We start from the raw sequence: 12,424 nt of genomic DNA, 5'->3' as shown, positions 1-12,424 counted from the left end.
AATGGAGGAGGACTAATTGGAGAAGAAAATAACTGCCTTGTTCCATCAACTCAGCGCTGCCTCTAAAGTGACTGGGCAGATTTATTTTTTAATGTCTTATTGGTTTGTTTATTTATTACATTTATACACCACCGTTTCCTCCAGGGAGCTCAAAGTAGCACAAATGGCTCTCCAGCTCCCCATTTTATCCTCACAACAACCCTGTGAGGTAGGTAGGTTATGCTGAGAGACAGCGCCTGGCACAAGTGGGGAAGCTCCTAAGCAGGGCGCAGCAATAACAGTTACTCCATGTTGTTTATTTCCAGCATCTGGCAATGAGAGATAAACTGCCTCTGGAGCTACATGTTATATACAGTGGTACCTCGGGTTACATACGCTTCAGGTTAAAGACTCCGCTAACCCAGAAATAGTGCTTCAGGTTAAGAACTTTGCTTCAGGATGAGAACAAAAATCGTGCAGCAGCGGCACAGCGGCAACAGGAGGCCCCATTAGCTAAAGTGGTGCTTCAGGTTACGAACAGTTTCAGGTTAAGAACAGACCTCCAGAACGAATTAAGTTCTTAACCCGAGGTACCACTGTATTCAGTTTAGATCATTAGTGCTCACTACTGTTGCCTTTAGAGATTACTGCAGCTATTTACAGATAGTCTGGGAGTACCCAAGGTATGAATGTGATCAGTACCTGGGTAAAGTCCATGGAGGGGAAAGGAAAGTGGGATATGTAGGGTAGGTAAAAGTTAAAGGTAAAGGACCCCTGGACCGTTAAGTCCAGTCAAAGGTGACTATGGGTTGCGGCGCTCATCTTGCTTTCAGGCCAAGGGAGCCAGCATTTGTCCATAGACAGCTTTCCGGGTCATGTGGCCAGCATGACTAAACCGCTTCTGGTGCAACAGGACACATGACGGAAAACAGAGCACACGGAAACTCCGTTTACCTTCCCACCACAGCAGTACCTATTTATCTACTTGCACTAGTGTGCTTTTGAACTGCTAGGTTGGCAGGAGCTGGGAAAGAGCAACGGGAGCTCACCCCGTTGCGAGGATTTGAACCGCTGACCTTCTGATCAGCAAGCCCAAGAGGTTAAGTGGTTTAGACCACAGCGTCACCTGCGTCCCTAGTAATGTAGGATAGGCTACAGATCAATGGAGATCAACATTGCCTCTGGCATATCCTCATCACCACCTATACTGAACAGCAGAGCAAAGCAGGAGCAGGGAATGGAGGGTCAGAGATCAGGCAAAGGACAGCCAGAGTGACAGATGGGACAGGTAAGATGGGACCAGAAGGGCTCAGGAAAGCCTTTGGTGGCAAAGGAGGAGAGAGCAGGGGACAAGATATAATGTTTCATGGACAATATAGCATTTCTATAGTGCTTTAAGGTGTTAATTTTCTCAGTAAGTCTTGTGAGGCAGGCCAGTATTATTACTATTGTTGCTGCTGCTGCTGCTGCTGCTCCTGCTGTTGTTAACCCGCTGCAGATGTGGAGAGTGGGGAGATTCAATTGGATTTGATTAGAGTCCTGCACTGAGTTCATAGTAGAGGCAAGTTTTAAATGGTTCTCTGTTCAGCTTCTTAGCTCAGACTGCATGTGACAGTGACTGAAACACATCTGGAGGTTTGGGTGTGCTCCCTTAGGTCACCTGTACAACAAATGGCTGCAAAGAGGAACAAAATCAGGTGGTGCAGAATCCATCCACACCTGCTGATTGTATGCTGCACAGTCCAACCACCCCGGTACTTTTTTGCTTCACTGAACCTAGCTGGGAGAAAAGCACCTGAGGCCAAGGAGCTTCAGGGCAAAAGCACAGGGGCAGAGTTCAGCACACACTAGCAGCCCACCTCTTTAAAATACCTTCCTCATACAGAGAGAAAGAAGCTGGTCCACATACACCAAGCAATGTGGCAGAAGATGTGGTGCTGTAAGTGGGAGACAAGGGCATTCAACACCCAAATACGATGTATTATTATTAATCATTTCCCAAGCCAGAGCTCTTCAGATGCTGGCTGGGATTGTTGTAGCCCAAAACATCTAGAGGGCATCAGGTGGGGGGCGGGAGGCTGCTATCCGGGTATCTCCCTCCTATAAATGGAAATACCTAACACTAGTCCTAACCAATTCTTGATCCTGACAACAAATAGCATATTCTATCTTGCCTTATTGCTTTGAGTTTACTAGGTTTCCTTTGTTCCCCAACTAGATCTCAAAAAACTGGAGTGACTCAGTTGCAATCAAAGTGACCGTTTGATCTGACAAGTGCCAAAGCCAAACTGTGGCCTTCAGTGTGTTTATGCTTCGCTGGGAAATTGTTCTAATTTTACTGGGAATTGCTTTGAGTGGGTGTGTTTGTTTTCCCTTGACTTTGTTGTCATTCCTGCATTATTATCTTTGCATTACTGTGATGTTGCTTTAATTTTCTACTGTTGCTAGCCACCTTGAATTCTGCCTGAGGAAAGGTAGGAATGGAAATGTTTTAAAAGCAATGGAAGTAAAATTACCTGGTGTGGAAATGGCATTTGGGTTGCACTGGTAGTATCTGTTGGAGAAATGAACTAAAACTCGCTCTCTTTCCTGAGTTTCTCCAATAAGAGAAAAGGCTTTGAAGAATGTCCTGAGGAAAAAAATGTAAAAAGAGGAGGGGGGAGTTAAACCAGCCTTTAAAGAGTCAAGTCAAGTCATTTTACTACGGTCAATGGCCAGAAATTTCTGTAGCCTTTAAAGATGTTTGTACTGAGGTTGGAAACAGAGGACAGCATTTTCAAAGAACTGAATATGGTTCAAAAGAGCAACCACACATTATCCAACGTTTGTAAAGTGAAAAGGTAAAGGACCCCTGGACGGTTAAGTCCAGTCGAAAATCGACTACGGGATGCGGCGCTTGTCTCCACTTTCAGGCTGAGGGAGTCGGCATTTGTCTGCAGCTTTCTGGGTCGTGTGGCCAGCATGACTAAACCGCTTCTGGTGCAACAGGACTCTGTGACGGAAGCCAGAGCACATGGAAACACCATTTACCTTCCTGCCACAGTGGTACCTATTCATCTACTTGCACTGGTATGCTTTCAAACTGCTAGCTTGGCAGCTCCCACTTTTACCCCTACCTAGTCAAACAAATATTGCAAGTTTTTATTATTGTTCCAGAAACCCCAGAGGCTGTTTCAGCAGAGGAAACAGTGGGAGAAAAATTATATGTATAAACGCAATGGAAAGTACTATCTCTCTCAAACCACTTTTAAAAAGCTATTACCTGTTTCCAGCCTCAGAATGTGTTGCTTCTCAATAAATGTGTTGCAGTAAGGCAGGTGGGGGAGGCAAAGGAAAAAACAACCCCAATACAACCCCCACAAAATGAGAGATCGTGTAAACCACTGTTACACTTCTTGCACCCCAGACATTTGAGGGATGGGGCTAGGACTGGATGGGATTACTTTTTCTCCAAATGCAGTCCTATCTTTCTTGCGCACACTTAGGACTTGCTGGGTGCTGAGCTTCCTTTAAATCTTCCTTCCAGCAGAGAGAACACACTGTTCAGATACACATTCCAAAATCCAGCTAATCCAAATAGCTCTATATTTTTTAAGGTAACACAGCTGTTAGGGTCTCTCATCTCCCCTCCCTATATAGATTTCATAGAGATCTTGTTACCTCTTGTTTCCCTCAGTCTTTAGATCACACAATGGCAAGCCTTTCCAAATTTGCTATTATTCTCTCCCTTCCCCCTTTCTTTCTTTTTTTCCTTTTCTTAAAAAAATAAAGCTCTTGTGGGGTTCAGGAAGGTGTTTCATGGGTTTCAAGTCTTCGCCACTCAAGAATTACAAAGCACAGAGAATGCAGACCTATCTGTGGTTTCTTAAAAAAGGCCTTAAGAGGGACTGACAGATCACGTCTGCCAGATTCCAGCTCCTGCTCCTTTCTGACCATTCTGCTCCAAGCCCCAGCTTGGGTAAGAAGCCCATACACAGGGAAGGAATCATAGCTCAGTCATAAGAAACACACCCTGGATTTACAAATCCCTAAGTTCAATACCTGGCATGCAAACCTGGGGGCTTCCCAATAATCAAGTGATGGAAAGGTCAGAGGGTGGACAAATAGTCCATGCATAGATGCAAAACACTAGAATCCATGCTGGTGTCTTGCCAGGTCTGGATTATGGGCCAGCAAGGCCTAGGTGTGCAGGATTATACATTATATTCAATGCATGTAGGCAAGTCAGGCCCAGGTCAGAGTGGTAAGAGGCTTGTTCCTGGGTGGGTCAGGGGCAATCGTGCCAACCCACCTTAGAATGAGAAGGAACCCCTTAAAATAGGCACATACAAGATTATCAGTGGATGAGACACAAGGAAAAAGACACAGAGATTTCCTACCTGAGTGAGTGATCCAAAGACATGCCTGTGAAATCAAAGAACTTGAGGTATTCCTCAGCGACAAGTTTGCTGAACTCATTGCTTGAGACGCAGGAAAAGAAAGAAGGAAAAGAAACAAGCCACATTAATAAAAAGTGAACTTTTCATGTTTTTTTTATCATTCTGCAGATGCAACATGAACACCCTTTGAGATAGGAAACCAGATCCTTACTTTTTCCCCAAGTGCTTCGCTACATCAGACCGCTTGAATCGATCCAGATGATACAGGCGCTTTGCCAGCCTCCGGGCTGCTTCCGCGTTGCCGCTGGTGGTCCCATTGATGAAGTCGTGCCCCAGGTTTTCGTGCCCATCTTTCTCCAGGAAATCGTTGCTTCCCATGTCCCCTACGGCATCAGGCGCTGTTGTACATTCCAGTCTTGCATTGCTATGAAACAAACGGGAATATTAAGGGAACTGGGGAAGTGAATATCCTTTTTTTAAAAAATAATGTTTTTCAAGAAGAAATCCCTTTTAACGGCAAAAGAAGACTACATCAAACAATAAGCAAGGGTTGTCCCACTACTCTTTAAATATCTCTTCACGTTCTATTCCCTCCCCCCTTTCTTTTTCCTTTCTCCTCCTGTGATGAGGCTGCATTTTAATATTTTAATGTTTCAATATTTTAATGTTGTATTTTAATCTTGTTTTTAAGTTGTATTCATTCAACTTGTTTTTATTATTGCTTGTTAGCCGCCCTGAGCCCGGCCTTGGCTGGGGAGGGCGGGGTATAAATAAAAATTATTATTATTATTATTATTATTATTATTATTATTATTATGTCACTTTGAGACTTTTTTCTTTTTTTGCATAGAGCAAACTAATACAATAAGAAGAAAAAGTTCACACATTAATAGTGAAGATAATTCTAAACAATTCCATGTATAGGACACAGGTAGCAGTTTCTTCACTTGAGCTTCCTTTGTCCTTCCTCAAATTCTGGTTATATTTGTCAACCATTTATATGGGGAAGCCACCGAAGGCCTTTCTAATAGCACCTACTATGGGCAAGCGAGTCATATCAAATCATGGCCCTTATTCAACTTTGGCACCGATCTTATCATACCTGTTCAATCTCCCATTAGAGCCATCCACGTCACCGGCTTGTTCATGTTTTTTCATTCCTCTCAAACAAAGATTAAGCACTGGGCACACACGCAGTGTGCCCATGTACGGGCAGTATGCAGCGCTCTCTCTTCAGGGAGGCGAGCTAGGAGATCCCCTCTTGTTAGTTTATAGGAAACCCAAATTGGTACTGGTGTGCACCAGGAAGTTCAGAGAAGGGGGAAAGGTCTCTATCATCGCCATGTCAAGATAGCTGAAATCTATGCCTGCCATGCACACCCCCACATGACTTGAGGAAGTTCCACTGGACATTCCAGACGGGTGGCATTCTGCAGAAATTACCTCACAAGGAATTGTGTTCCATAGTGTGTGGGACATATTTGGACACGCTTGTGTAAGCGACATCTAAAGACCCAGACCAATGCAAGACCATGGGGGGCAGCAATGCTCACCTGACCACTCAAGAGCTGAGTCATTGGAATCATAGAACTGTAGATTTAGAAGGGATACAGTGGTACCTCGGGTTGAGTACTTAATTCGTTCCAGAGGTCCGTTCTTAACCTGAAACTGTTCTTAACCTGAAGCACCGCTTTAGCTTATGGGGCCTCCTGCTGCTGCCACGCTGCCGGAGCACAATTTCTGTTCTCATCCTGAAGCAAAGTTCTCAACCTGAGGTACTTCTGGGTTAGCGGAGTCTGTAACCTGAAGCATATGTAACCTGAAGCGTATGTAACCCGAGGTACCACTGTAATAACCTAGTCCTAACCCCTACATCGACAAGGGTGGCGCTGTGGTCTAAACCACAGAGCCTAGGGCTTGCCGATCAGGTTGACGGTTCAAATCCCTGCGATGGGGTGAGCTCCCATTGCTCGGTCCCTGCTCCTGCCAACCTAGCAGTTCGAAAGCACATCAAAGTGCAAGTAGATAAATAGGTACCACTCCGGTGGGAAGGTAAACAGCATTTCCATGTGCTGCTCTGGTTCGCCAGAAGCAGCTTAGTCCTGCTGGCCACATGACCCGGCAGCTGTCTGCGGACAAATGCCGGCTCCTTCGGCATATAGAGCAAGATGAGCACGCAACCCCAGAGTCATCCACGACTGGACCTAACAGTCAGGGGTCCCTTTACCTTTCAACCCCTACATCACAGGAATCTCAACTAGATCATACATGACAGGTGACCATTCAATCTCTGCCCAAAAAAACCCTCCAAGGAAGTAGAGTCCATCACCTCTCATGGGGGTCTGTTCCACTATCAAACAGCTTTTACTGCCAGAAAGTTCTTCCGGGTGTATAGCTGGAATCTCCTTTCCCTTCCAATCTTCTGCTGTTTGGTGATAACTTTTCTCTTCCAGCCTATATTTTCTGTGGTGAACTTACCATGAAATCACATTATTTTATTGGATGCAAGCCACACCAAATATGCACACATATTAGAAGGGCAGTCTATAAATTCTCAAATAAATATACATACATTGTGGAAATCATTTAAACTATTCCTTTTTGTTTTGAGCATACTCTCTAGCATGGCACACTGGATCTGAACTTAACGAGGCCTGCATTCAAGTTTCTGGGCAAAGCACACTTTGTTTTCTCTACCTACATCACAAGGTTGTTGTATGTATAAATAAGGGGCACACTACCCTGAGCTCCTTGGGCAAAATGTGGAATGCAAGTATGATAAAATAAGGAAGGGGGAAAGCCCACAATGAGGAAACTGGAACGCCTCGAATAAATTTGTATTTCTGAATATAAGAAATGCCTTGCTGGCTCAAACCAAAGTCCATCTAACCCAGCTTTCCATTTCTAACAGGAGTCCGACAGATACTTCTGGGAGGCTCACAAGCAGGATGTGAGTTCTAGGGAGTCTGGTTACTTACCAGGCACCTTTGTGTTTATATCTATAATCCAGGAAAAAATGTTTGAAATTCCTAGGACGTAGCAATGCATAGAACTTGTCCAAAGAAAACCCACACCGACACATTCCTAGGGGCCAGCATTAAATATCTAGGTGCCTTGTAGCACCAAATGCAAAAGAATAACAACAAAAAAAGTCTGCCACCTGTTCATATGGGCTGACAGGCTGCAACGCTTATAAAGCGGCCTGAAAAACATGCCTTTGTTGCTGCCGCGGCCACAACAGCACTGTGTGGCCATCGCTCAGTGTTGCTGCCAGGAGCCAGGCGCTTGGATTACGGCCAGCAATAACAGAATACACATTTGCATTGTCCCAGGAATCAGCCCACACAGAATAAATAAATGAGTGGATTTGCATTTCAGCTAACTGAGATGCTATTTGCGATGCTGCAAAAAGGCCCATGAAGATATGATGATTTCAGATTCGCTTCTTCGTTGCTGGAGTACCTGAGAATTGAAGTGGGTATGGAAAAGCTAATTTGTCTTACTCTTCAGCCCAGTGGAAGAATGAAGGGCGGATTCAAATTCAGAATTGTTTCTCTCCACTTCTCAGTGGAGTGGAGTGGAGTGGAGTGGAGTGGAGTGGAGTGGAGTAGAGAAGAAATGGAGTGGGGGTTGGACTAGATGACCCCTGGGGTCCCTTCCAACCCTACAATTCTATGGTTCTTCTACGCCTCTGTACTCAACCAGAAAGACACAGAAGCAACAGACTAGCAAAGGAGTTTTTTGCCCATTTGGCAGAGTGAATAGAAACCAATATGGAAGACTAGCCCATATGGAACTCTTTGATAAATGGAAGCTAACATGTCCAGCAGTGCTGAATGTGTATATTTACTTCCTAGCATAGATGTGTATACACACGTGTCCTTCATAACCCCTCCCTCACTTTTGCCTGCTCTGGGGACACATCATCTTTTGAAATAAATGTTATAAAACTAGGTGGAAAGGCTGGATAAAAAGTGTTAAAGGCATCTTTAAAAAAATTAAATTACAGTAAAAAAATAATGAACAAAAACTAAAAACAACTGCTGATCCCCTCAAAGTTTTAGACGTCTAGATTTTTTATCAGTGGCCAGGTCAAAGCTTGCAACCATCTGATTAGCTCTGCATCTTTGCCTTCCAAAAAGTGTGCACCCTCACAATCAGTCAAGGCATAGTGTTATAATAAATAATAATAATAAATTTTATTTATATCCCGCCCTCCCCAGCCAAAGCCGGGCTCAGGGCGGCTAACAACAATAAAACAGTATAAAAGTATAGCATAAACAACACTCTAAAATCATTCATTATAAAATTAATTAATTCAGGCCACTGGCAACTATTGGGCCAGAGCTCCGCGAAGATTGCCGAGGGAGGGAGTCAGGCTGTGCCCTGGCCAAAGGCCTGGTGGAAGAGCTCTGTCTTGCAGGCCCTGCGGAAAGATGTCAAATCCTGCAGGGCCCTGGTCTCTTGTGACAGAGCGTTCCACCAAATCGGAGCCACAGCCGAAAAAGCCCTGGCTCTAGTTGAGGCCAGCCTAACTTCTCTGTGGCCTGGGACCTTCAAGATGTTTTTATTTGAAGACCATAAGTTTCTCTGTGGGGCATACCAGGAGAGGCGGTCCCGTAGGTACGAGGGTCCTAGGCCGTATAGGGCTTTAAAGGTTAAAACCAGCACCTTAAACCTGATCCTGTACTCCACCGGGAGCCAGTGCAGCTGGTGTAGCACCGGGTGAATGTGATCTCGCAGCGAAGACCCCGTAAGGAGTCTCGCTGCAGCATTCTGCACCCGCTGGAGTTTCTGGGTCAGTCTCAAGGGCAGCCCCACGTAGAGCGAGTTACAATAATCCAGTCTGGAGGTGACCGTCGCGTGGATCACAGTGGCTAGGTCAGGGCGAGAGAGGTAAGGAGCCAACTGCTTAGCTTGGCGGAGATGGAAAAATGCCGCCTTTGTTATAGCTGCAATCTGCGCCTCCATGGAAAGGGAGGTGTCGAAGATTACACCCAAACTCTTAACGGATGGTGCTGGCACTAATTGCGCCCCCGCAAGAGATGGGAGTTGCCCCCCCAATCCCATATCGCCCCGTCCCAGCCACAGGACCTCTGTCTTCGAAGGATTTAGCTTCAACCGGCTCCCACGTAACCATCCAGCCACAGCTTCCAAACATCTGGTCAGTGTGTCTGGGGCCGAGTCAGGATGGCCATCCATCAACAGATAGAGTTGGGTGTCATCGGCATACTGATGGCAACCCAGCCCAAAACTCCGAACAAGCTGGGCGAGGGGGCGCATAAAGATGTTGAAAAGCATCGGGGAGAGTATCGCACCCTGAGGTACTCCACACACCAAGGAGTGGCGTGATGACAATTCCCCCCCAAGCGCCACCCTCTGTCCCCGACCAGAGAGAAACGAGCGCAGCCATTGAAGGGCTGTGCCCTGGATCCCCACGTCGGCAAGGCGGTGGTCCAGAAGTTCGTGATCGACCATGTCGAAAGCTGCTGACAGATCTAGAAGAATCAGCAGCCCCGACCCGCCTCGATCCAGCTGTCTACGAAGATCATCTGTTAGGGCGACCAGAGCCGTCTCGGTCCCATGACCAGCGCGGAAGCCGGACTGGAATGGATCCAGAGCCGATGTTTCATCCAGAAACCCACCAAGCTGTTCAGCAACCGCTCTCTCAATCACCTTACCCAGGAACGGAAGATTCGAAACCGGGCGGTAATTGGATAGATCTAAAGGATCTAATGATGTTTTCTTTAAGAGCGGGCGCACCACCGCCTCCTTCAGTTCCCCTGGGAATGTCCCCGTGCCAAGGGACAAATTGATGATATCCCCCAGGAGGGCCCGCACCTCGTCTGGACACGCTCTAATCAGCCAAGATGGGCACGGGTCGAGAGGACAGGTGGTGGGCTTTCCAGCTCGGAGGAGTCTGTCCACATCGGCTGGGGATATCCGGTCGAAGTGGTCCAATACTGGACCCGAGGACAGTCGAGGGGCCTCCAGTTCCTTTATTGTATCCAAATTGGCAGGGAGGTCATGGCGGAGCAACAAGACCTTCTCCGCAAAAAAGCTCGCAAATGCCTCACAGCTAAGTGTCAAATTGTTATTTAAATTTGGCTGTCCCTCAAGGGACGTTAAAGACCTGATTATACTAAATAATTGCGCCGGGCGAGAGCTAGCGGATGCAATGGAGGCCGAGAAGTAAGACTTCTTAGCAGCCTTCACCGCCATCTCGTAGGTTTTCATAAAAGCCCTATAAGATGTTCTTGAGGCTCCGTCACGGGCACCCCGCCATACTCGCTCTAGCCGTCTGAGGTCCCGCTTCATTTTCCGGAGCTCCTCGGTAAACCAGGGAGCCCGGTTTCTGCGGGGTCGCAGAGGGCGCTTAGGTGCGATCTCATCGATGGCTGCCAGGAGCTGGGTATTCCAGCCCTCAACAAGCTCAGTCAATGAGTCGCCAGGGGGAGCAAGGTCCCGCAAGGCTTGGCGGAATCTATCAGGGTCCATCAGCCTCTGCGGGCGAGCCCAAATGAAGGACAGTTCTCTTTCTTTTTGTTTATTTTTTATTGTTTCATTTTATGGGATTGGTCTGATAAACATCTAAATGCCTCTGATCAGTGTGACTATTCTCAGAACAGATCTCATGGCAAAAATAAAGTTCTGCTTTCAAAATGGTGAACTTGAAAGTTGTTTCATATAAAAGATTAAAAGAACACACCCTGCAATTTATCTTTAGTTGCAAATATCCTACCAACAGTTGCAGCACTCAGATAGAACACCATATGCGTAAGAATGTTGCATGTGACAATCAACATGACAGACTGAGGAGGCGTTTGCATAGGATGGAAATTCATCAGATGCTAAGGAACAACTTCCTTGTTAATTAACTTTTTCTCTTGAAAAAAGAATCAAGACGGTAAACAAATCCCCACTCTCAGTATTTGATAAATTGCATTACCCTGCGTTAACCTGGCTTACACACCATTCGATGCTGCACTTTGAAGTCCTACACGAAAATGGCCTTCAAAAGGTATGCTTTGAGGAAGCTCACGCTTCTGTGATAGGAGTGACCCAGCTGCTCCCACACACAACTCCAGAATAATGCTGCAAAGTCGCCCTGCGCCTATCAGCCTATGAACAGAACTTCTGTGCCATTCACTCACTCACTCACACAGTGGAAATCTGCCAAAAAGACAATGACAAGGAGGGGACGGAGAGGGCGAGAGAAAGAACCGCACCAACCTGCTGAACTCACCACACTGCAAAGGAACAGTTATAGGTTTCCTTTAAAATAACTTACGCATTCTGGCTTACAAAGCATTCCCATCAACAGCTGAAAAGCCTCAAGTCTAACAGGAAGCAAGGTGAGTTGCTATGGTGAAGTGTCTGTGTCTCAGGCTAAGCAAACCTACCTCAAAGGGTTGTTTGTAAGGCTCAAACGTCGCCTACTGTATGCTGCTGCAGGAAAAAGCAGGCTAAATTTGAGGTGGACAGACAGACCGACCCTTAACTCCTTACTGCTGTGTTTCCAGCATATTGGTAGCTGGGGCGCGTTTGTTTGTTTTATTTAGAATTGTTGGTACACTACACTATAGGTCGGCAAACTAAGGCCCGCAGGCTGGATCAGGCCCAATTGCCTTCTAAATCCGGCCTGCGAACGGTCCGGGAATCGCTGCATGGATCGCCAGCATGCGCATTCTTTCCCTCTCGCATTCTTTCACGCATGGCTTGTCATCCCTCCGCTGCCGTTTCCCCCCCAAAAAATATAGTCCGGCCCCCCACAAGGTCTGAGGGACCGTGTACCGGCCCCCTGCTGAAAAAGTTTGAGGACCCCTGCACTACACTCTTATAGGCAATGAGTTTGCTTTTAGGGTGCACGTTTAAATAATGTTGCCAATATAAATTCTTACCTGTATTGCAATATTTTAAATGCTAACTTAGGTAATTCGGACACTGAACCTGATGAGACACAGAATTACCTGCACTGAGAAGAGACAATTGGGATAAGCGGCGCCTCTTGGGGTCCCTTCATTATTTAACACAAACTAGGCCCCAAATGTAAGACCTTCACGCTC

The 12,424-nt window shown here is 46.3% G+C and overlaps 1 protein-coding gene across 6 annotated transcripts in view; it reads right to left on the bottom strand.

Moving 5' to 3' along the window:
* PSD3 (pleckstrin and Sec7 domain containing 3) overlaps positions 1-12,424 on the bottom strand; it is a 158,915-nt gene that overhangs the window by 98,238 nt on the left and 48,253 nt on the right. For 5 of the 6 annotated variants that reach the window (XM_080986707.1, XM_080986705.1, XM_080986706.1 and 2 more), the window contains 3 exons: positions 4,570-4,782; positions 4,359-4,439; positions 2,496-2,608 (listed from right to left, as the gene is read on the bottom strand). In XM_080986707.1, the coding sequence (XP_080842833.1) occupies positions 2,496-2,608; positions 4,359-4,439; positions 4,570-4,782 (407 nt within the window). Of the gene's footprint in view, positions 1-2,495; positions 2,609-4,358; positions 4,440-4,569; positions 4,783-5,460; positions 5,763-12,424 lie in introns of those variants that run through there. The other variant, XM_080986708.1, reaches the window with a different exon arrangement.

Source organism: Podarcis pityusensis, assembly GCF_964106645.2.
Source record: "Podarcis pityusensis genome assembly, chromosome: 17".
NCBI classification, from domain to species: domain Eukaryota; kingdom Metazoa; phylum Chordata; class Lepidosauria; order Squamata; family Lacertidae; genus Podarcis; species Podarcis pityusensis.
This window is presented reverse-complemented; position numbering and strand designations above follow the sequence as displayed.